The 25,941-nt window shown below is 41.0% G+C and overlaps 1 protein-coding gene across 2 annotated transcripts; it reads left to right on the top strand.

Moving 5' to 3' along the window:
* The first annotated feature begins 8,110 nt into the window (after window positions 1-8,110).
* LOC124145777 lies at window positions 8,111-18,211 on the top strand. Of its 2 annotated transcripts, none has more exons than XM_046515694.2 (5): window positions 8,111-8,210; window positions 10,897-11,082; window positions 12,262-12,275; window positions 14,722-14,895; window positions 18,020-18,211. In XM_046515694.2, exons 2-5 carry the CDS (start codon window positions 11,027-11,029, stop codon window positions 18,160-18,162), a joined length of 387 nt encoding a protein of 128 aa, XP_046371650.2. In that variant the 5' UTR covers window positions 8,111-8,210; window positions 10,897-11,026; the 3' UTR covers window positions 18,163-18,211. The 2 variants fall into 2 exon arrangements, with proteins under 2 accessions (XP_046371650.2, XP_046371651.2); XM_046515695.2 differs by having other exon boundaries at window positions 8,134-8,210; window positions 10,903-11,082.
* The last annotated feature ends 7,730 nt before the right edge of the window (window positions 18,212-25,941 follow it).

The following is a 25,941-nucleotide window of genomic DNA, read 5'->3' as shown; positions in this document are numbered from 1 at the left end:
CTTGCTCTTCAGAAACATCTTACGCAGCACATGTGTTCAAATCATATCCTCATTAGATAAGAAAGGTCATTAACTCAGTCACAATGACAGCGCGTCGTAATACATTTACATCAAGTTCAAGACGTCAAAATGGCCGACACGATAAACGTGACGGGAGAGATTTCCGAAGTTCTTAATGAACACGTGGCGGTTACATGTGTTAGTCATCATTGATCAACTGGCCGATCATTGAAAGGTGAATAAAGATGCGTCAAACAGACACTAAGGTAAATTCATAGATTGCTGGAGACGGTCAATGTCAGCCGAGGCACGGATTGAGTCGATACTACGATAGTTTAGATGTGCATTTCTTCGTTTGTTCATTAGGATACGCCGCAGCGAGGATATTCGTGAACAATCATGCAGTCACCCTCTCTGACATTTCTCAATGTATACTGAAACGCTGAGACCAAGAATAAAGGTTCTAAATGACCAGAAAGAACGCTTATGTATGTTTTCGTGCTAGGTAATTCCCAGGAATGTGGAAGTAGTCCGTCAGTGTTTACGTCATTTCAAGAACACGATCTCGTGAAAAACGTATAAACGTCAAATTGTGTCGTTCATACACTTATGAACGTAAATTTCGCGGTCACGTGACCGACCTCTCGTCCAATGGAAAAGCCGTATATCGTGTAAACATCAAACTAAAAAAATATTTATCATTAAGCCGCCCGCATGTTATTAAAAATGAGCGGGCCACTGTAACTTGATAATGCCTTCTTATTGCTTGACGATGGGCCATTATCACGCCCGTTGTTAGGTGACGTCATGGGATAGGGATAGGTTACGTTACTTTCAATAGTGACGGCATCTGGTTTGTTCTCGGACGTTTCCATATTTGTAAAAGTTGGTCAGTGACATTCGTGTTGATTGCAGTAGTTGTTTCAAAACCGATATTGTTGTTTATTTTTATCTGATAACAAATTCCATCCATTTTAGCTATAATAACGGTAACGGTAACGACAGGATTTACGATATGCCATCGAGAATCTTAGGTTTCGTTACTTTTTTTGCTTAAAGTAAAAGTAAATATTATTTTGAAGTACCACAAACGTTCATGTTCATTCAACATCTGATTCCGATCACGTCCAATGCCGTGACAGTGCGTTAACAAAGCTTTCATCTCCTTCAGTGGAGTTTGTTTGGGATAATGGAGTGATGTATTCAGACAACCGTTTCTCCACGCAGATCGCTTAACTGTGTGTATAGTAGTTGTGGCTGCGATAACGCCGCTTTAAACAGTATTCCAGTTATTCAAGGGCGTGTCAGCGTGATGTGGGAGGAAAGACCGAAACGTTGAATACTTTGGTGAAACAAACGGGTAGGTTTCTCACAAACCACAGGAACTCGATGATACCGTGTATAGCATAATATATCCGTATTGAAAAAAACCCCACCCTCTATTCATATAGACAAGGAGTGACACCCGCCATCTTGGTCCTTATTCAAGATTTCGCACTTGGTTCGAACCACAGCTCGATATCGTATAAAATACGATTGTCACTTATTTCAACCTATTGACACTTGCTAAACAAACCATAGACTACACAGTCGTGTTCATCTGTGCTCACCTTCCCTCGTATTTGTTTTAAAATATCAGATCACTACCCAAAGCTTCGCCGCTGAGGTAAACAAGAAAAAGGTGGCTTTGTTTCGCCTCCCTGTTTCAACCGACAATCTCAACATGTTACATCTAAATTTAGCAATACATATTTATAACACAATGGACTATCTGATGTAAGGTATCCTTTAACCGTAAGTAGTGATTTAAATTGGACAGAATAATTACATTTGAAGACAAATTGATGGTACAAATGTCAAACATAATTGAAGCAGTCGTACAATCGTTGTTTAAATGCGATAAATAAACATATTTACCAAAATATTTCCTCAACATTCTATTTTTGGTCACAACTGTGGTGAGATCTCCCCTTCATCCTGAGTGTTGAGCTATCGGCACTTCTATGCGATGTGCCCCCTTTCCCTTGGGTGTGCAGATTAACCCCCATGACTATCCTGTTCACAATCAACATGTTCGCTGCAACAATGTAACACAGAACACTAGGATTAGTCCTTTTATAAGCGAAATACAAGTTACCTCTACAAAGCCATAACAAGAGTTATAACCATTACAACATGAATTGGGTCATGTTTAATTCCCTTGTGGGAATTGGCTGTAGACTTGTGGCCGAAAATCGGACGCTGAGTTAGTCGAGATAAACCCCTTCCTAAGGATTCTCAGAAATCTAGCCAGCTCCGTGATTCAAAGGGGAATGACCTTTCTGCTAGTACCAATGTCACCACCGACGTAGATACAGTTAGGAGATTCGACAATGCGAAGGTCGACGCAGCAGTAGGTCGGTGGCTGTAAAAAATACACAATTTGAAAAGTTATCAGTCATTATAGCTAAAATGGATAGAATTATCATTAAACCGCCCGCATGTTATCAGAAATGAGCGGGCCACTGTAACTTGATAATGCCTTCATACTGCTTGACGATGGGCCATTATCACGCCCGTTGTTAGATAACGTCATAGGAAAGGGACAGGTGACGTTACGTTCAATAGTGACGGCATCTGGTTTGTTCTATGACGTTTTCATATTTGTAAAAGTTGGTCAGTGACATTCGTGTTGATTGCAGTAGTTGTTTCAAAACCGCTGTTGTTGTTTCTTTTATTTGATGACAAATTCCATCCATTTTAGCTATAATAATGGTAACGCTATTTTTCAGAGCATTATCATTTGCAGAAGCCCTCGCTCTTTTCAACTGCCCTCCTTCATCGGGCAGTTAATGGAAGACCTCGGGCTTTTGCAAATGATAATGCCCTGAAAAATAGCGTTACCCTTATATTCTCCGGTAGATTCCATTGTAGCAAACTCAACGGGATTTATTGGGAGAGCCAGGGTAATAAATGGACAAAACAATTTGGCTGGTCAATATTTAAAAGGACAATGTCAAATGTGAGCATATTATTATTACAACTATGAAGGAAAGCGTAGAACCACTGAGCAGCTCCCTGTCGGGTCAAGGTCTCAACAAGGAACTTTATGAAACATGGTTCAAGTCTCAGTCAAGTTCTGATTAATTCATGAAAAATCAAAATTCCGATCAGTAACAATAAACTATCACTAACAGAAACACATGGTTGTGTCAATGCCCCGTTGAAGGGTAATTCACTTGCAAATAGTATCATTCAAATAAGCTGTCCTATGGCATTTGTAACACAACTGAAATCTGAAATTAGCCAAGAGATTAGCGAAGAACGAAGGACAAAGTGTGCACATTTGAGTAACTTCTGTGTCATAGGAATTCAGCACTTTCTTCTATATTTGCCATTTGTGAAAGTCATTCCTACATTGAAAACCGATATGATTTAGAAGATAATCACAGCATGCTACATTGACTTTGCAACGCTACCTATGCTTGTAGTATGAAACTTAATGTCATCGAAGGGTTAAACTCATTAGACCAGCAGTGCCTTTAGTTTATCATTAAGGTAGTGAGATGCATGGGATTTACTTTTTTAAAGTTGTATTGCATTATGCAATGCACGGGATCAAGAAGAAAGAGGATAAATATAATGTTAATGAACTCTGTTTTTAATGATAAAAGCATGAAACTAAACTGTTTATGGTCAAACACACTACCAAGAATTAAATTCGCGACCTCGTTTGTCATTTTACAAAAGGACAATCACAAATAACTGTTGACCACCGTCCAGATCCCTTTATATTTCTGGCGGCGAAAGCTGTTTATCTGTTTGGACTCATCAGCGTTTATTTGTAACTAAAATGAACATCTGAAAATGTTCTGATTATCAATCAAACCAACTTTGAAACATATTTAAATTTGTTTTCATATATGCAGGCTGGTTTACTTAAACGTATGAATCTTCTCGTATTTCGTACGTTGAACAAATTTGAACTGCAATGTCACTCACGAAAACACTGACCACTACATGTACAACTTCTTGTGCAACCTTTGTGCACCGGTGGGGCTGGATGCACTCACCTTTTCACAAACACCTGGTATCATCACTATTTGAAAGTGATTAATAAAAACTTGGTCATGATATAGTCGGAGGAGTACAAATGACTTTGCTTTTGGCAGAGATTTCTTAAGAATATGAAAATGATTTCTGTCGCTTTTATTTACAATTAGAGCAGTGGTGTTTATTAATATTGGTGATGCCAGCAATCAACTGATTTGGTCCAAATGGATCCTGCTGCATGTTTGTGAGGGAAATAGGGGGATTGGGACGCCTCTGTTTATGCAAACCACTTTAGTAGCTGATCAACGAAATGACACACGAGGCTGCACTTAAATTCCCCATCCATTTACCGTGTCACGGGGACAGCGGAGATGACAACCAGAACCAATGACATTGGGCTGGTAGGACAGGCCCAATACCTTGTATCTTGACCCCTTTATTTCTTATAATCTAATTTGTATTCTTAATTAATTAATGTCCAAAACAAAGTATACTAAGTGTTGGAAAGGCTATGAAAGAAAAACAAAAGCATTCAGGAAGTCAATATGTGTAATGTGTATTTTTTAAATTGTGTTTTAACATAACGTGTAGAACTGCTCATGTCATCCAAACAAAAACGTTACGACTGACTGAGACACATGGGGGTAAAATTGACACATTCGAAACCAACTTAAGGCAGAGTATGTCCACCTTGTGCATTAACGCACGCCTGAACACGACGCACCGATGACGCCAAACGTCGGATGACGTTAGGGGTAATCCGCTGCCATTCGTAAAGGCGACATTGTTCCAGTTCTTGACGATTGATTGGTACCGCTGGTCGCCTTCTGATCTGTCGGTCAGTGTGATCTCATGAATGTTCGAATGGGTTCATATCAGGATAACATGCCGGCCAGGGTAAAACGTGAATGTTTGCGTTGTTCAGAAAGAGCCTTGCCGTATGCGCATTGTCTTGCTGGAACACAATTCCACGTGGCTGTTGCTGAATGAAGGGCTGCACAACGGGCCTCAAAAGTTCATCCCGATATATCTGGGCATTCAGGTTTCTCTGAATAATAACGAGCCTCGTTTTGACATCAACGCGGTTGCCTCATCAGACCATGACGCCACAGCTTCCAAATGGTTGAACTTGTTGAACACAATTTGGCACTAAACGTTCACCTGTATATTCTGTATACTCGCTGTCCACCATCATGTCTGTGCAAGCAATATCTACTCTGATCGGAGAACTCAGTCTCACACTTGCCAACGTCAACGGCAGGGTCGACGTTCTCTGATACCACGTTCTCTTAATGTCCTATACAATGTCTGTCGACGTACCCTGTGTCCCAGTGCCGTTGCTGTCGTTGCTGTAATGAAACGGTTTCGGAGATGGATGCTCACCTGCTTCTACGCCTGTCTGATGTCTGTCCTGTCTGTTGTAAACGGTTCATCATTCTGGTAATGGTGACACGGGTGCATTCAAGTGTTCTTGCAATGGCGTCGTATGTGGCTCCTTGTTGCACCATTCCAACGGCTCTCTCCCTCTGTATAAACGCTTAAACGTGGCATATTGTCTTGGTCCTTTTGGTTGATGTGTTCATAAGTTGCGTGTCATCAGTTTTATACAGTATTTCGGCACGTGCATTTCATTTTATGGAGCCCAAAGTCATTGTTGCAAAATGCACAATTCTCCCATACATTGTCAATTATTCCTGCTTTTTGACACGGAATAAATTTGTTGAACATCAAAATATCGTCGCTGAAGTACTGACCCTATTTACCCTTGCAATACACAAATAAAAGTCAAGTTCATGCCATGTCCACAGACCGTTATAAATGATATACTTGATTGGATGTGGATTCGTGCACGTCCATCATCTAACAACTGAATACTGGAGGGCCATGAAATGTTCTTCCTGGTTCATGCCGGAATTAAATACATTAAAAACGTATGTAAACACTTATTTTGCAATCCAAACCTTATAGCGGTGGCGTATGTTCAAGGTTCACATGACGGCTAGATGGTATAGCACTGTACCGTTTATCACAATTTGATGACATTCACTGTTTGGATTTATGCATTATTCAAAGTTCTTTTTACACCCACGCCCCACCACGTTAACCGCCCCCATACCCAACCCCACAAACACCACTTTGCTCTCTCATCCGGCAATTTCTTCAAGGGGCCCGGGACCATGAATGTTTTCATATTCCATACTGTTTTATGGATTGATTCAGCATAGAGTGAGCCTAATGTATGAACATCAGTTCTCGAAGTCACACTTTCTAATTAACTTCATATATTTGTAAACGTATATGTATATGAATGTAAGCCCATCCTCAGAGACTTTACTTCATCAGTGTGTCAAGAGCGTTATTCGTTATATGAGAATGTCACCCTTATAAACATTAGGCGTCCAACACGTCCAAGGCGAATCAGATTACTGCTAGGTTGTACTAACTACGTTATTGTGCTCTATTAGTTCCAAGTCCCCACATCATCTGTGTTTCTAAATCAATATTAATTATGATGTTAATATATATTATAACTTATTGGTCATGGGTCGAATGTCTTAAAATGGTGCATAGTGGTACCGGCAGTTTCATCACATTATTAGTCCATGAAATACGGTATTTTAGGGACACACCTTTAATAAAGTCTGATCACGGGTTGGGCTGAGAGGTTTTCCCCAGAAAGAAGCAATTCTTTTCCTAGAAAAGATGGTGAAACCGACTTGAAATGTTTCCACTTCTATTCCCTATCCCTGAAAACCCTTATGATAGACTGCACTGGACCAAGTTATTGTGAGAGTTAATTTAATATTTTGTGTCGAAAAGGCAATACATGTATCTCAGAGATATATCGGCATGAAACAATGTTAAAAACGCTTCATAGTAAATCCTGATTGATTTAAATGTACATTTCCTGATATTAAGGGTTCATTTGAAAGTATTAACAAACCTGTATAATTGAAGTCCAAATATTTTTAGTGGTTTAAGTGTATTCTATATTGTTACAAGTAAATATATCAGACACGACCTACCAATAGACAGATGTCAATAATGATCAATTGTAGTTTTAAAAGAGAATGCGTAATGCAGAACCATCAATGTCAGTGCCACAACTACGGCTTTTAATTTCACCTCCCACATCATATATGAACACAGAAAACAATGTTTGGGACAACACGTATCCTTGTCTTACACCAATCATTACAGGACATTCTCTAGAGAATATGGCATTCCATTGTAGATAACTTGTCAATATATCTGTTAACTGTTTGATTGGCATTCTAGAAGCTGGTGAGTAAATAAGAAAACGTACAAGTTTATGGATAACAACTGCTGCTTAATTGTATATAGGGACGATTCTGACACCGTTATCAGGCTCCAGATTGCTGTTTCTTATAGAGGGTAAGGAAAAGCCAAAATCCAAATGACCATACACAACGTTGGCATACATTTAGGAGTCTTAATATATGTCTCACGTTTACTAATTTATGTAACAGTGTTCTGACAGACATTGTTTCACAAGAGAAGTTGATGATGAAAAAATATGTTTGTGATAAATCTTTTTCACAAGTATTTATCAACATTTTACAGAAACACAAATAACAAATGAATGATCTCCGGATGGTTTGAAATAACATCGATCTCAGCACATATTGGGCTGTGAAAACCTTTATATTGTTACGTGTCAACTTCCAACTTGAAACAATAAGTTAACCCAGAAATCAAAACAACAAACAACAAAGAAATGGCATACAATAAAAACAAAAATAAGTATGTGTTTGTTCTGCAACTCAGATATTTGTATTATTTTTCAAAGCCCTTCATGTGAAGCAAAAAGGTTGCGTGGTGTTTTAAATATTCTAACTGTCAAATAGTAAAAGAACAACACAGAATCGGGCGATGGAACTGTCACGGGGGTATACGAGTACTATATTAATGTATGAGATGATAAAATGAATTTCAGTGATACATATTTCATCAACTTCAGAAATCTATCAAAGTAGTCATCACATACTTGGAATCAGTTAATAAACTGATGGATACGACTAATATATATAATAAAATAAAAATAATAACCGCCACGTATATTCGCTGCAGTTTGATTGGCAGCCACCTATCCACCTGTTGGCTTTATAAGGCTGTTCACAGCATGGGAGGAGAAGACGAGAAGCCATTTCCTGAAGGTGAGTGTTTGTTTGGTATATGTCTCTCACATTGTTGGCATCGGGCAGACCATTGAAAATGATAAGCTTTAATTGTGATTTAGAAATATTTGATGTTCATCGAGATAATCTCTTGTGGATTCCTTTGTAAAGTACTGTTCATGTTTGATTTGCATACTATGGAATACTGTAAGGGACATTCTCATGTCCTTGCACTTTTGATACATTTAGCTTGTTTCCAAAGGGCGAGATCGTGAGAATTTCCCTGGCTATATTCCATAGTATATACAAGATTGCGATTTCTATAGGCATACAGGAACAAATGATACAAAAAGACACGAAACAATATCTTGTATGGAAGAGATTAGAATATTACACATCGTAACATCGTATGCATTACTCGTTCAGGGATGCGGAACGTAATCAACAGCACGAAAGGCCTATAAAGTCTGTGTGAATATATCAATATGTATTTCTTCTTTGTGTGGTGACTATGACGAGTGACACCTTTATCAAGCAAGTGATAGACATGTTGGAATCTACACCGCCACAGCGCCTCAGTTGTGATACTGAAGCTGTTCATCCATAAGGTTTCCTTGTTTATAGTATGGAAGCGATAGGGTAGCCTCGTGGCTAGACCGTTCACTCGTCATTCCGAAGGCCCGGGTTCGATTCCCCACATGGGTACAATGTGCGAAGCCCGTTTAAGGGGTCTCCCGTCGTGATATTGCTAAACGTGGTGTAAAACTATACTCATTCAATCATATTATGTATTGCTATCATGTTACTAATGTGAGGTGCGGCACATTACTATTTGTTTCACTCTTTTACTCTCTGTCTCTCCTAAGTTGACCTTATTTTGTCTTGCTGCATTTTGGAACCGTGTTGGTGCCTTCGATAAAATACATTCTATAAATTCCCGATTCACGTGCTTGTTATACTTCATAAAGAGCTCGTCATATAGTTGGAATAGTAAAATCGACTGCTTTTAGAACAGATTTCTCATGATTATTGAAGAGGTTATGGTGACCCAGTCGTCCAGGCACCGTTATTCGCTGTGCAGAGTTGCGTCCCTTGAACAAGCTAGAAATCAGTGATCGTGGGTTCGAATCCCGGTTCGCCCCGATTAAATTTCTAGGTTTATCGGCGTTTGACCTCACCCACTTTGATTATTGAAAGTGTTTTTGTCGGAAAGTCCTTTGACTCATCCTATATTCGAGGCATAGTTTCAAATGCCTCTTCTTGATGTCTCTTCGTTGCGTCGATTGAACCGGTGTTTATAGGATTTACGGTAAGTAGAAAAACTACGGCGTCCACTTCGGGGACATAACATAAAACTTAGTATTCTATCCTAACGTGTGTGACCCTGGTGCCGTCTGTGCATGCTGCATTTCATGTTCCTGGTGGAAGCTCTTCATCGCAAGAGAAACAAGAACATTTCATCTAGATTATGAGGCTGTCGCACACGCTCTCTGAGAAAGCGACCCCTAACATTCCACGGGTCTGCAATTCTTTGGATGTTGTGCTGCTTGAGGTATGCATTGACGATTCGTGCATGGCACGCCTTGCAAACGGGACATTAAAAGATGTCAGTATGTTGTCCCAGTAGTACTGTCCAGTGACCCTTCCTTGCACAATATGAAGTCGGGTTCCCTCAGTTATAGTAATGTCACCCCACACCCAAAAATGATCCGCCGCCAGATCTGTCATGAGGTCTCACGATGACATTGGCTTGACGTTCATTGCAACGTTGCCAGGCACGACCACGCCTATCGATGAAGTGCAACATGAACCGGGACTCATCTGAAAACATGACACGTGACCAGCGAAACCCAATTTCGACGTTGTGTACACCATTGACGTCTGTTGGCAATATAACGATTTGTAAGGGGCAGCACAACAAACAACAGTCGAGCATGGAGCTGTATGAAGACGATTTCTAATCGGGTGACCTGTAACTCGTACTCAGTGGCCTGATGAAAGTCGGAAGCAATTTGGCTCTCTGTTTGAGCTCGATTTCGTGGAGTCTGGTTTCGGATCAATAGATCCTGTACCCTTATCGTTGACTTGGGACGCCCTGAACGGGGCCGATCGTCAACATTTTTGGTTTGTTGGTACCTGTTCCATAATCTGCTAACCACAGACTCTGAAACATCGATAATTTTGGCCATTGACGTCGGGATACGTTCAAATATCAAGTCAACTGCGATTCCTTTGACTTTTGCTATTCATATATATAATTTTGAGATTTGGTGTTACCGGGATAAAACAAAAGGTACTATATAGATGAACTGCTGAACAGGTGACTTTTACTATGTATTAATTCAAATGTTTCGGTTTTTAAGTTTCTAGGGTAACATTTCAACTAAGTGTGTGATTTATGTCCAATCCAAAACTTCTAAAACGTTCAGTATTTCTCTACGAAGTGTGGCTCAGTTATATATCTTCTCGTTTGAGAAATGACCTTGAGTGTAAACGTAAGTAGGTTTCTTGCCCAAATGGTACTCAATCACACGTATGGTGGTGTGTTATGTGTTTGTGTGTCGGGATATTGCTGGACCATTGTTTTGAGAGCTGCAACCAGATGTCTGAATTACATAACATATCCTCAGTACTTGGTATAAATAAATTATATTTTTCAATTTTAAATTCATATGTATATTTTACACAAAACAAGAGCACATAACTTCCCTAACCGGAATGTCAGTTTCAGATTTCTGACTGCAAATCGTTCTTCACATACTGATCTGCTGTATCTGCCCGAGTCTTGCAGGATTGAATACAGCTCCTCCACCTCAACCACCTTCGTAGACGTCTCTGATCTTCAACTTCTGACGATGCAGGCCTTAAATGCAGCAGTGCTTGTGCTGGTTCTCATCTCCGTCGTCTCTCCGTAAGTGACTGAGTGATTTAGTGAGTTGGGTTTAACGCTGCTCTGTACAGCATTCCAGTTGTATCACTGCATGTCAACATCACGTGGGAGGAAAGCCCGAAGTGATGCAGGTGGAAAGCAATGAGCCATATTTCGCGAGCGTCACGAGGGGTTGGTCTAGGCTTTCGTCCACGGCCACGTCTCATCGCAACGTCCCGTTTGCCCATAGATGTTTGCCTACAGAGGGTCCAAAGTCGTGACATCACACTGCTGACTGTCTGCTGCAGCCTGTCGTATAGATTGCCCGGACCTAATGCTACCAGCTAACTGCCCTTTCTGTGCTGAACTCATGTATTGTCTCGCCATGTTTCCACGCCATGTTTGACGATGCACATGCGCATTGCCTCTATCTTTACGTGCAACTCATCGATGACACATGAATTCCACGTGCATGTAAGATTTACTGCTGTGGCAATAATGGCAGTGGTATGTTTGCAATCAGCCGTCGATAGTTGGGGTGTTCCCATATTCATGGCTATCATCACTATTACCATCACAATTTGATAGTGATTCATAAACACATTGTCACGATGTAGTAGAAATCGTAAAATCGACTCTGCTTGAGGGATGGGATTTTATCTAGAAAATGCTTGAAATTGTTTTGGTGCTTCTGACTGTTGAAAAAAACGTTAGCCACAAAAATACATTGTTGCAAGTTGTAGGCAAAAGTATATTTAGTCAGATAGTTCAATTATATTTAATCTGGTGTTGCGGATGTAGCTGAAACAATAGCTAGTTTCCATATCAAATGGTCGGTCCCTTAGACATCCAATGAAAAAGGCGGGGTGCTCAACCAATGTCCACGTGCATATCATTATCGGGTGACACTAAAACATATTTGTTTAATCTGAAAACTTCTATGACCGTTCTATACTGTAGGTACTAACACGCCGTGATATAACTGGAATACTGTTAGAAGCGGCGTAAAACCAATTCACTCACTCGCAGATACAAATAAATGATAATTGTTTGAAGAAAGAAAGGGCGGGAGAAATGCTCCTATAAAAATGATTTATCATAAAAGATCATAGGCACAATTATTCTTTTTGTTACAAAATACATTTGAAATAATTCCCTCTTTGAGGACGCCATCCAGCGAAATTTACATCAACCATTTAGACACCTGTTCTTTCATTTCAGATCCTGCGGACAGGGTGAGTGTTTTTAACTTAATTTAGCTCCGCAGTAACTGCAACTCCTGACACATAATTGACTATATTTAGTATGTACGATCACCACCACAACTCCTGACACACAATTGGCTAAATTTAGTATGTACGATCACGACCACAACTCCTGACACATAATTGACTATATTGAGTGTGTACTATCACCACAACTCCTGACACATAATTGACTATATTTAGTGTGTACGATCACCACCACAACTCCTGACACATAATTGACTATATTTAGTATGTACGATCACCACCACAACTCCTGACACATAATTGACTATATTTAGTATGTACGATCACGACCACAACTCCTGACACATAATTGACTATATTTAGTATGTACGATCACGACTACAACTCCTGACACATAATTGACTATATTTAGTTTGTACGATCACCACCACAACTCCTGACACATAATTGACTATATTTAGTGTGTACGATCACGACCACAACTCCTGACACATAAATGACTATATTTAGTTTGTACGATCACGACCACAACTCCTGACACATAATTGACTATATTTAGTATGTGCGATCACGACTACAACTCCTGACACATAATTGACTATTTTTAGTATGTACGATCACCACCACAACTCCTGACCCATAATTGACTATATTTAGTGTGTACGATCACGACCACAACTCCTGGCACATAATTGACTATATTTAGTATGTACGATCACGACCACAACTCCTGACACATAAATGACTATATTTAGTTTGTACGATCACGACCACAACTCCTGACACATAATTGACTATATTTAGTATGTACGATCACAACCACAACTCCTGACACATAATTGACTATATTTAGTATGTACGATCACCACCACAACTCCTGACACATAATTGACTATATTTAGTGTGTACGATCACGACCACAACTCCTGGCACATAATTGACTATATTTAGTATGTACGATCACCACCACAACTCCTGACACATAATTGACTATATTTAGTGTGTACCCGGGTGGACCCGGGTTCGAGTCTCCACATGGGTACTAACTTGTGAAGTCAATTTCTGGTGTCCTCCGCCGTGATGTTGCTGGAATATTGCTAAAAGCGATTCCAGATTGAAACGTGTAATCCTATACCAACTGCATAGATTCAGTCACTGGAATGTCTGTTCCAGATTATTTACAGACCGCCGCCATATAGCTGAAATATTGCTGTGTTGTGTTAAACAAACAAACAAACAAACTAACAAACAAACAAACAAACAAACAAACAAAGCTTACATCACCGAAGGGATTCCGGGTCAGAATTGGTCCTCATCAACCTGGGTCATTGAATCTAACAGGTGGTCAGGCCCGGTGACTTAATTATTTGATTGCGTTGCATCGTGCCCCGACGTCGTGGAACGTTGCTCATAACACCAATCACTGGTTTGTCTGGATTATTTACAGACCGACGTCATACAGTTGTAATATTGCTGAGTGCGGCGTTAAACAACAAATAAACAAAGTGTAACAAACTCTGCCTAAAGGATGATATGTTTAAACATGTATATGATGATGCTCATGACACGGTGTCTATATGATGATATGTGTCGATATGATGATATGTGTCTATATGACTATATGATGATACTGTGTCTATATGATGATATGTGTCTATATGATGATATGTGTCTGTATGATGATATGTGTCGATATGATGATATGTGTCGATATGATGATATGTGTCTTTATGACTATATGATGATACTGTGTCTATATGATGATATGTGTATATATGATGATATGTGTCTATATGATGATATGTGTCTATATGATGATATGTGTAATTATGATGATATGTCTATATGATGATACTGTGTATGTATGATGATACTGTGCCTATATGATGATATGTGTCTATATGATGATACTGTGTATGTATGATGATATGTGTCTATATGATGATACTGTGTATGTATGATGATACTGTGTCTATATGATGATACTGTGTCTATATGATGATACTGTGTCTATATGATGATACTGTGTCTATATGATGATATGTGTCTATATCATTACTGTGCCTATATGATGATACTGTGTCTATATGATGATACTGTGTCTGTATGATGATACTCTGTCTATATGATGATATGTGACAATATCATGATACTGTGTCTATATGGTGATACTGTGTCTATATGATGATATGTGTCTATATGGCTATATGATGATACTGTGTCTATATGATGATACTGTGTTTATATTATGATATGTGTCGATATGATGATATGTGTCTATATGATGATACTGTGTCTATATGGTGATACTGTGTCTATATGATGATATGTGTCTATATGGCTATATGATGATACTGTGTCTATATGATGATATGTGTCTATATGATGATACTGTTTATATATGATGATATGTGTCTATATGATGATACTTTGACCGTCATGTTCGCAGTATGGGGAAGCTGGAGTCAATGGACTGAGACTGCTAGTGAGTGTAGCGCTCTGTGCGGCGAAGGAACTAAAACTATCCATAAAAAAAGAAACTGTGAGGGAGGTTTATTCTGTAAGCCAATATCAGGGGGCACTGCAACGGCTATTGAAGAGTGCAACAACAAGAGTTGTGCAGGTGGGATTGATTTTTTAATTATTTTCACAAAGAAATAACAATGATTAAAATAGACGTCATGTGTCTCACAGACACAATTGAAAACTAAACTTCAGCTTTAAATCAAAGAATATGTACAGTGTTTTATACCCTCCAAGTTCGCATATCTTGTGGAATACAGTACTTCAGTACAAAGAGATCCAGCTGGGGTTCAGACTGGGTCTATGAGGCAGGGCTGTACAAACAGATCCAGCTGGGGTTCAGACTGGGTCTATGAGGCAGGGCTGTACAAACAGATCCAGCTGGGGTTCAGACTGGGTCTATGAGGCAGGGCTGTACAAACAGATCCAGCTGGGGTTCAGACTGGGTCTATGAGGCAGGGCTGTACAAACAAATCCAGCTGGGGTTCAGACTGGGTCTATGAGGCAGGGCTGTACAAACAGATCCAGCTGGGGTTCAGACTGGGTCTATGGGGCAGGGCTGTACAAACAGATTCAGCTGGGGTTCAGACTGGGTCTATGAGGCAGGGCTGTACAAAGAGATCCAGCTGGGGTTCAGACTGGGTCTACGAGGCAGGGCTGTACAAACAGATCCAGCTGGGGTTCAGACTGGATCTACGAGGCAGGGCTGTACAAACAGATCCAGCTGGGGTTCAGACTGGGTCTATGAGGCAGGGCTGTACAAACAGATCCAGCTGGGGTTCAGACTGGGACTATGGGCCAGGGCTGTACAAACAGATCCAGCTGGGGTTCAGACTGGGTCTATGAGGCAGGGCTGTACAAACAGATCCGGCTGGGGTTAAGACTGGGTCTATGAGGCAGGGCTGTACAAACAGATCCAGCTGGGGTTCAGACTGGGTCTATGAGGCAGGGCTGTACAAAGAGATCCAGCTGGGGTTCAGACTGGGTCTATGGGGCGGGGCTGTTCAAACAGATCCAGCTGGGGTTCAGACTGGGTCTATGAGGCAGGGCTGTACAAAGAGATCCAGCTGGGGTTCAGACTGGGTCTATGAGGCAGGGCTGTACAAACAGATCCAGCTGGGGTTCAGACTGGGTCTATGAGGCAGGGCTGTACAAACAGATCCAGCTGGGGTTCAGACTGGGTCTATGAGGCAGGGCTGTACAAACAGATCCAGCTGGGGTTCAGACTGGGTCTATGAGGCAGGGCTGTACAAACAGATCCAGCTGGGGTTCAGACTGGGTCTATGAGGCAGGGCTGTACAAACAAATCCAGCTGGGGTTCAGACTGGGTCTATGAGGCAGGGCTGTACAAACAGATCCAGCTGGGGTTCAGACTGGGTCTATGAGGCAGGGCTGTACAAACAGATCCAGCTGGGGTTCAGACTGGGTTTATGGGGCAGGGCTGTACAAACAGATCCGGCTGGGGTTCAGACTGGGTCTATGAGGCAGGGCTGTACAAACAGATCCGGCTGGGGTTCAGACTGGGTCTATGAGGCAGGGCTGTACAAACAGATCCAGCTGGGGTTCAGACTGGGTCTATGGAGCAGGGCTGTACAAACAGATCCAGCTGGGGTTCAGACTGGGTCTATGAGGCAGGGCTGTACAAAGAGATCCAGCTGGGGTTCAGACTGGGTCTATGAGGCAGGGCTGTACAAACAGATCCAGCTGGGGTTCAGACTGGGTCTATTGGGCAGGGCTGTACAAACAGATTCAGCTGGGGTTCAGACTGGGTCTATGAGGCAGGGCTGTACAAACAGATCCAGCTGGGGTTCAGACTGGGTCTATGAGGCAGGGCTGTACAAACAGATCCAGCTGGGGTTCAGACTGGGTCTATGGGGCAGGGCTGTACAAAGAGATCCAGCTGGGGTTCAGACTGGTTCTATGAGGCAGGGCTGTACAAACAGATCCAGCTGGGGTTCAGACTGTGTCTATGAGGCAGGGCTGTACAAACAGATCCAGCTGGGGTTTAGACTGGGTCTATGGGGCAGGGCTGTACAAAGAGATCCGGCTGGGGTTCAGACTGGGTCTATGGGGCAGGGCTGTACAAACAGATCCGGATGGGGTTCAGACTGGGTCTATATGCCAGGGCTGTATAAACAGATCCGGATGGGGTTCAGACTGGGTCTATGGGGCAGGGCTTCACAAACAGATCCAGCTGGGGTTCAGACTGGGTCTATGAGGCAGGGCTGTACAAACAGATCCAGCTGGGGTTCAGACTGGGTTTATGGGGCAAGGCTGTACAAAGAGATCCAGCTTGGGTTCAGACTGGGTCTATGAGGCAGGGCTGTACAAACAGATCCAGCTGGGGTTCAGACTGGGTCTATGGGGCAGGGCTGTACAAACAGATCCGGATGGGGTTCAGACTGGGTCTATATGCCAGGGCTGTATAAACAGATCCGGATGGGGTTCAGACTGGGTCTATGGGGCAGGGCTGTACAAACAGATCCAGCTGGGGTTCAGACTGGGTCTATGAGGCAGGGCTGTACAAACAGATCCAGCTGGGGTTCAGACTGGGTCTATGGGGCAGGGCTGTACAAACAGATCCAGCTGGGGTTCAGACTGGGTCTATGGGGCAGGGCTGTACAAACAGATCCAGCTGGGGTTCAGACTGGGTCTATGAGGCAGGGCTGTACAAACAGATCCAGCTGGGGTTCAGACTGGGTCTATGGGGCGGGGCTGTACAAACAGATCCGGGTTGGGTTCAGACTGGGTTTATGGGGCAGGGCTGGCAGCTGCCCAAAGGTTGTTCTCTATTTGCTACTCAGAGTCACGGTTCAGTCGCTAAAATCACAGATTCCTCTACTGCGAACATTGGAGACTTGAGGATCTATGTAGGTTTGGCTGTTTCTGACACACAACATGCTTCAACGGATGTCAGGTAATCAGCAGTAACATCGGTGTGTGTTACATTATGGATTTAAGATAACTGACATCTAAAATCCCACAAGAATTATTGAATTCCTTTTTACACTAACATATGTTTCTTGTTGTCTACAGAGTGACGATATGAAGACAAATTTAGGGCATCTCATTAATAATAATATCAATTTGATATACAATAATTTTTATCATATCTTATATCACAGCGAGTGAAAGATAATATTTCTTTTTGTAGTCAGCTCTCTTTATGTTTTAGCGTTAACTTCGTGTTAGGTCCAATCAATATAAACTGTTGTTTTCGTCAGGTGTTTGCCGGCAAGGGTGCATCTCCGACATCCCCAATCCCAAAAGCAATACATCGTACTACCACTGCGAAAACAACGCCGCCTTACTCGTGCAGTGTCCTACAGCAACGGTGTGGTCCCACTGTTCCAGTAGCTGCCGCTGAAAGAAAACATGACGCCATTCATGAACGAATAAATACCTTGTTCGCATAACCCAGTCTTGGCATATTTATCACAATCACATCTCCACCCAACAGGGCCAGGTTGTAAGGTGCAATGGACACTCTTCAATCATTAGGATCTGTTCGTCGAGGTACTGTGTTACTGTTAGTGAGTTGAATGTGTTAGTACACCACGAGGCGTGTTAGATTCAAGTTCCATTGGGCGCGATTAGGTCTACAGGTAATCTACCTCTACACTGGATTAAAAGCGACAAAGCCCTCTAAGGGTATATTGTACGATTCCGACTATAGCATAAGCATATTATGTATATATCACTATCAAATAGTTTTGATAACAGGTGTTCACGAAGAGGTGACCGAATCCTGCCCTACTTGTGGCAACGGTTACGAACACATGCAAAGGCAAATCAATTGTTCACCTAAAAACACGGGAACATCTGGTACAAGTCAAAATAAGGAATTGCATAGGACATGATTATTGTATGCGTTCAATTTGGAAATGTTATCAAAATGTCTATCATAAAAGGTTTTCACAGCTGTACTGAGGCCTTGAGTCGTATGATGCTTTTTCAAATATTCGTGGGAACGCGCATGCACGACAGCAGCTTCTGAACTATTACTCGACACAAAGGTGAAGTTGACTTTTAGAAAGTGGAAGTTGGAGTTGTCCTATCCCCAATTTTCACATATATGTTATCTATGAGGAAGTCACACATTGCTTTCTCTATAAACTTCAGATGCCATTAGCCTAAGTTTCATTTTTGCCAAATTACTATTGGAGACCTTTGTGAGGCGGCGTAAACCCGTGCACGTTCGTTGCAACATTCCGAACGAACGTACAGTGAGTATGTTGACCGACTCCGGTGATGAAATATTTCCTACCCAGACCAAATTCTCTCGTGAAGCTAAATGTACTATTTGATCTAACAGACATATACTAAACAACAAAAGTTCCTGTGACATTGAATAAGATTTAATGCAAAGTTATGTTTTTTACCAAATCTGAAACAATTTCGGTTTGCAACAGATAAAAGACTCCTGTAAGTGTTCAAATGGTTTAATTTGCCATACTGACTTCAGAAAATGCGTGATTTCATAAAAAAAACATGAACATGCCAAAATGTCAGTTTACAAATCAAAAGCGTGTGTGACGACCTCTGGATGCGATGCAAGCAACACATCTTTGTCTCATGGAATGGACCAGGCGTCGCACAAAGTCCTGTGGGATATCTGTCCATATCTGCTGGAGCATGTTTCGATGTTCCTGGAGTGTTTGTGGAACACGTGGTTGACGATTCATCTCATCCCACATGTGCTCGATTGGTGAGAGATCAGGGGAGCGAGCCAGCCAGGGGATGACATTCACGTTTTTTTGTTGAAGAGAATCCTGAACAAGTCGAGCAATATGAGGCCGGGCGTTGTCATGTTGAAAGGTTATGCCTGGGCCATGACGCCGCAAAAACGGTAAAACAACAGGGCCGATGATCTCGTCGCGGTAGCGCTGTCCATTGAGATTTCCCTCTACCACTATCAAACGGGTCCTCTGTCTTTCTGTAATCCCACCCCATACCATAACGCTGCCGCCCCCGAACCGATCTTCTTCCATGAGACAATGATTGACGTAACGTTCACCTCGACGTCGGTACACCCGAATCTGTCCATCGCTGTGGCTGAGGTGAAAACGAGACTCGTCAGTGAATAGAACTTGTCCCCACTGCATGTCCGTCCAGCGTAGACGCTGTCTGCACCACTGTAGACGTGCTTGACGGTGGTTTCCTGTCAACATGGGACGTCTGGCAGGTCTTCTGGCGACAATCCATGCACATATGAGGCGGCGACGTACAGTTGTGAAGATATTCGTCGAAGGCCAGGGATGCTTCTTGCAGTCACTGTTGCTGGCTGGAACAAACAGATCCAGCTGGGGTTCAGACTGGGTCTATGAGGCAGGGCTGTACAATTTAGGTAGGTAGGTGTGTTGTGTTGTCGAATCCAGTTGTCTTGTCGATTATTGGTTACGCGTGGCCTGCCACTCCGAGGATGGTCTTTGACTGCATTCGTCCATCAAATGGTGTTTCTGTGGACATTAAATTGTCTTGCAACATCACGTTGACTCGATCCTGCTTCAAGCATACCAATGGCTCACAGACGCTCATTTTCGGACAGGCATGGCATTTCGTAATGTGGAATAATTGCGTAATTTTGTTGTTTTTCTGAGGGGTTGTAGTCAGCACGATGCTAAACAATGCATATGGAATCCCGTTACCGCACATACTTACATCTACGTGGATGAAACTCCGATCTAAATAGATGATACTTACATCTACGTGGATGAAACTCCGATCTACATAGATGATACTTACATCTACGTGGATGAAACTCCGATCTACATAGATGATACTTACATCTACGTGGATGAAACTCCGATCTACATACTAGTAGATGATACTTTCATCTGCGTGGATGAAACTCCGATCTACATAGATGATACTTACATCTACGTGGATGAAACTCCGATCTACATACTAGCAGATGATACTTACATCTACGTGGATGAAACTCCGATCTACATAGATGATACTTACATCTGCTTGGATGAAACTCCGATCTACATAGGTGATACTTACATCTGCTGGGATGAAACTCCGATCTACATAGATGATACTTACATCTACGTGGATGAAACTCCGATCTACATACTAGTAGATGATACTTACATCTGCTTGGATGAAACTCCGATCTACATAGATGATACTTACATCTTCGCGGATGAAACTCCGATCTACATAGATGATACTTACATCTACGTGGATGAAACTCCGAATTACATAGATGATACTTACATCTGCTTGGATGATACTCCGATCTACATAGATGATACTTACATCTACGTGGATGAAACTCCGATCTACATACTAGTAGATGATACTTACATCTACGTGGATGAAACAACGATCTACATAGATGATACTTACATCTGCTTGGATGAAACTCCGATCTACATAGATGATACTTACATCTGCGTGGATGAAACTCCGATCTACATACTAGTAGATGATACTTACATCTACGTGGATGAAACAACGATCTACATAGATGATACTTACATCTGCTTGGATGAAACTCCGATCTACATACTAGTAGATGATACTTACATCTGCGTGGATTAAACTCCGATCTACATACTAGTAGATGATACTTACATCTGCTTGGATGAAACTCCGATCTACATAGATGATACTTACATCTGCTTGGATGAAACTCCGATCTACATAGATGATACTTACACCTGCTTGGATGAAACTCCGATCTACATAGATGATACTTACATCTACGTGGATGAAACTCCGATCTACATACTAGTAGATGATACTTACATCTGCTTGGATGAAACTCCGATCTACATAGATGATACTTACATCTGCTGGGATGAAACTCCGATCTACATAGATGATACTAACATCTACGTGGATGAAACTCCGATCTACAAACTAGTAGATGATACTTACATCTACGTGGATGAAACTCCGATCTACATAGATGATACTTACATCTACGTGGATGAAACTCCGATCTACATAGATGATACTTACATCTACGTGGATGAAACTCCGATCTACATACTTGTAGATGATACTTACATCTATGTGGTTGAAACTCCGATCTACATACTAGCAGATGATACTTACATCTACGTGGATGAAACTCCGATCTACATAGATGATACTTAGATCTACGTGGATGAAACTCCGATCTACATACTAGTAGATGATACTTACATCTACGCGGATGAAACTCCGATCTACATAGATGATAGTTACATCTGCTTGGATGAAACTCCGATCTACATAGATGATACTTACATCTACGTGGATGAAACTCCGATCTACATACTAGTAGATGATACTTACATCTACGTAGATGAAACAACGATCTACATAGATGATACTTACATCTGCTTGGATGAAACTCCGATCTACATAGATGATACTTACATCTACGTGGATGAAACTCCGATCTACATACTAGTAGATGATACTTACATCTGCTTGGATGAAACAACGATCTACATAGATGATACTTACATCTACGTGGATGAAACTCCGATCTACATACTAGTAGATGATACTTACATCTGCTAAGATGAAAATCCGATCTACATAGATGATACTTACATCTGCGCGGATGAAACTCCGATTTACATAGATGATACTTACATCTGCTTGGATGAAACTCCGATCTACATAGATGATACTTACATCTACGTGGATGAAACTCCGATCTACATAGATGATACTTACAACTGCTTGGATGAAACTCCGATCTACATAGATGATACTTACATCTACGTGGATGAAACTCCGATCTACATACTAGTAGATGATACTTACATCTGCTTGGATGAAACTCCAATCTACATAGATGATACTTACATCTGCTTGGATGAAACTCCGATCTACATAGATGATACTTACATCTGCTTGGATGAAACTCCGATCTACATAGATGATACTTACATCTACGCGGATGAAACTCCGATCTACATAGATGATACTTACATCTACGTGGATGAAACTCCGATCTACATACTAGTAGATGATACTTACATCTGCTTGGATGAAACTCCGATCTACATAGATGATACTTACATCTGCTTGGATGAAACTCCGATCTACATAGATGATACTTACATCTACGTGGATGAAACTCCGGTTTTCATAGATGATACTTACATCTGCTGGGATGAAAATCCGATCTACATAGATGATACTTACATCTGCTGGGATGAAACTCCGATCTACATAGATGATACTTACATCTGCTAAGATGAAAATCCGATCTACATAGATGATACTTACATCTACGTGGATGAAACTCCGATCTACATACTAGTAGATGATACTTACATCTGCTTGGATGAAACAACGATCTACATAGATGATACTTACATCTACGTGGATGAAACTCCGATCTACATACTAGTAGATGATACTTACATCTGCTAAGATGAAAATCCGATCTACATAGATGATACTTACATCTGCGCGGATGAAACTCCGATTTACATAGATGATACTTACATCTGCGCGGATGAAACTCCGATCTACATAGATGATACTTACATCTACGTGGATGAAACTCCGATCTACATAGATGATACTTACAACTGCTTGGATGAAACTCCGATCTACATAGATGATACTTACATCTACGTGGATGAAACTCCGATCTACATACGAGTAGATGATACTTACATCTGCTTGGATGAAACTCCGATCTACATAGATGATACTTACATCTGCGTGGATGAAACTCCGATCTACATAGATGATACTTACATCTGCTTGGATGAAACTCCGATCTACATAGATGATACTAACATCTACGTGGATGAAACTCCGATCTACAAACTAGTAGATGATACTTACATCTACGTGGATGAAACTCCGATCTACATAGATGATACTTACATCTACGTGGATGAAACTCCGATCTACATAGATGATACTTACATCTACGTGGATGAAACTCCGATCTACATACTTGTAGATGATACTTACATCTATGTGGTTGAAACTCCGATCTACATACTAGCAGATGATACTTACATCTACGTGGATGAAACTCCGATCTACATAGATGATACTTACATCTGCTTGGATGAAACTCCGATCTACATAGATGATACTTAGATCTACGTGGATAAAACTCCGATCTACATACTAGTAGATGATACTTACATCTACGCGGATGAAAATCCGATCTACATAGATGATACTTACATCTGCTTGGATGAAACTCCGATCTACATAGATGATACTTACATCTACGTGGATGAAACTCCGATCTACATACTAGTAGATGATACTTACATCTACGTAGATGAAACAACGATCTACATAGATGATACTTACATGTGCTTGGATGAAACTCCGATCTACATAGATGATAGTATTAGTTACATCTACGTGGATGAAACTCCGATCTACATACTAGTAGATGATACTTACATCTGCTTGGATGAAACAACGATCTACATAGATGATACTTACATCTACGTGGATGAAACTCCGATCTACATAGATGATACTTACAACTGCTTGGATGAAACTCCGATCTACATAGATGATACTTACATCTACGTGGATGAAACTCCGATCTACATACTAGTAGATGATACTTACATCTGCTTGGATGAAACTCCGATCTACATAGATGATACTTGCATCTGCTTGGATGAAACTCCGATCTACATAGATGATACTTACATCTACGTGGATGAAACTCCGATCTACATACTAGTAGATGATACTTACATCTGCTTGGATGAAACTCCGATCTACATAGATGATACTTACATCTGCTGGGATGAAAATCCGATCTACATAGATGATACTTACATCTGCGTGGATGAAACTCCGATATACATAGATGATACTTACATCTACGTGGATGAAACTCCGATCTACATAGATGATACTTACATCTACGTGGATGAAACTCCGATCTACATACTTGTAGATGATACTTACATCTATGTGGTTGAAACTCCGATCTACATACTAGCAGATGATACTTACATCTACGTGGATGAAACTCCGATCTACATAGATGATACTTACATCTGCTTGGATGAAACTCCGATCTACATAGATGATACTTACATCTACGTGGATGAAACTCCGATCTACATACTAGTAGATGATACTTACATCTACGTAGATGAAACAATGATCTACATAGATGATACTTACATCTGCTTGGATGAAACTCCGATCTACATAGATGATACTTACATCTACGTGGATGAAACTCCGATCTACATACTAGTAGATGATACTTACATCTGCTTGGATGAAACAACGATCTACATAGATGATACTTACATCTACGTGGATGAAACTCAGATCTACATACTAGTAGATGATACTTACATCTGCTAAGATGAAAATCCGATCTACATAGATGATACTTACATCTGCGCGGATGAAACTCCGATTTACATAGATGATACTTACATCTGCTTGGATGAAACTCAGATCTACATAGATGATACTTACATCAACGTGGATGAAACTCCGATCTACATAGATGATACTTACAACTGCTTGGATGAAACTCCGATCTACATAGATGATACTTACATCTACGTGGATGAAACTCCGATCTACATACTAGTAGATGATACTTACATCTGCTTGGATGAAACTCCGATCTACATAGATGATACTTACATCTGCTTGGATGAAACTCCGATCTACATAGATGATACTTACATCTACGTGGATGAAACTCCGGTTTTCATAGATGATACTTACATCTGCTGGGATGAAAATCCGATCTACATAGATGATACTTACATCTGCTGGGAAGAAACTCCGATCTACATAGATGATACTTACATCTGCTAAGATGAAAATCCGATCTACATAGATGATACTTACATCTGCGTGGATGAAACTCCGATATACATACTAGTAGATGATACTTACATCTACGTGGATTAAACTCCGATCTACATAGATGATACTTACATCTGCTAAGATGAAACTCCGATCTACATAGATGATACTTACATCTACGTGGATGAAACTCCGATCTACATACTAGTAGATGATACTTACATCTGCTTGGATGAAACTCCGATCTAAATAGATGATACTAACATCTACGTGGATGAAACTCCGATCTACATAGATGATACTTACATCTGCGTGGATGAAACTCCGATCTACATATATGATACTTACATCTGCTTGGATG

Source organism: Haliotis rufescens, unplaced genomic scaffold, assembly GCF_023055435.1.
Source record: "Haliotis rufescens isolate VD_foot unplaced genomic scaffold, xgHalRufe1.0.p SCAF_6, whole genome shotgun sequence".
Classification (NCBI taxonomy): domain Eukaryota; kingdom Metazoa; phylum Mollusca; class Gastropoda; order Lepetellida; family Haliotidae; genus Haliotis; species Haliotis rufescens.
This window is presented reverse-complemented; position numbering and strand designations above follow the sequence as displayed.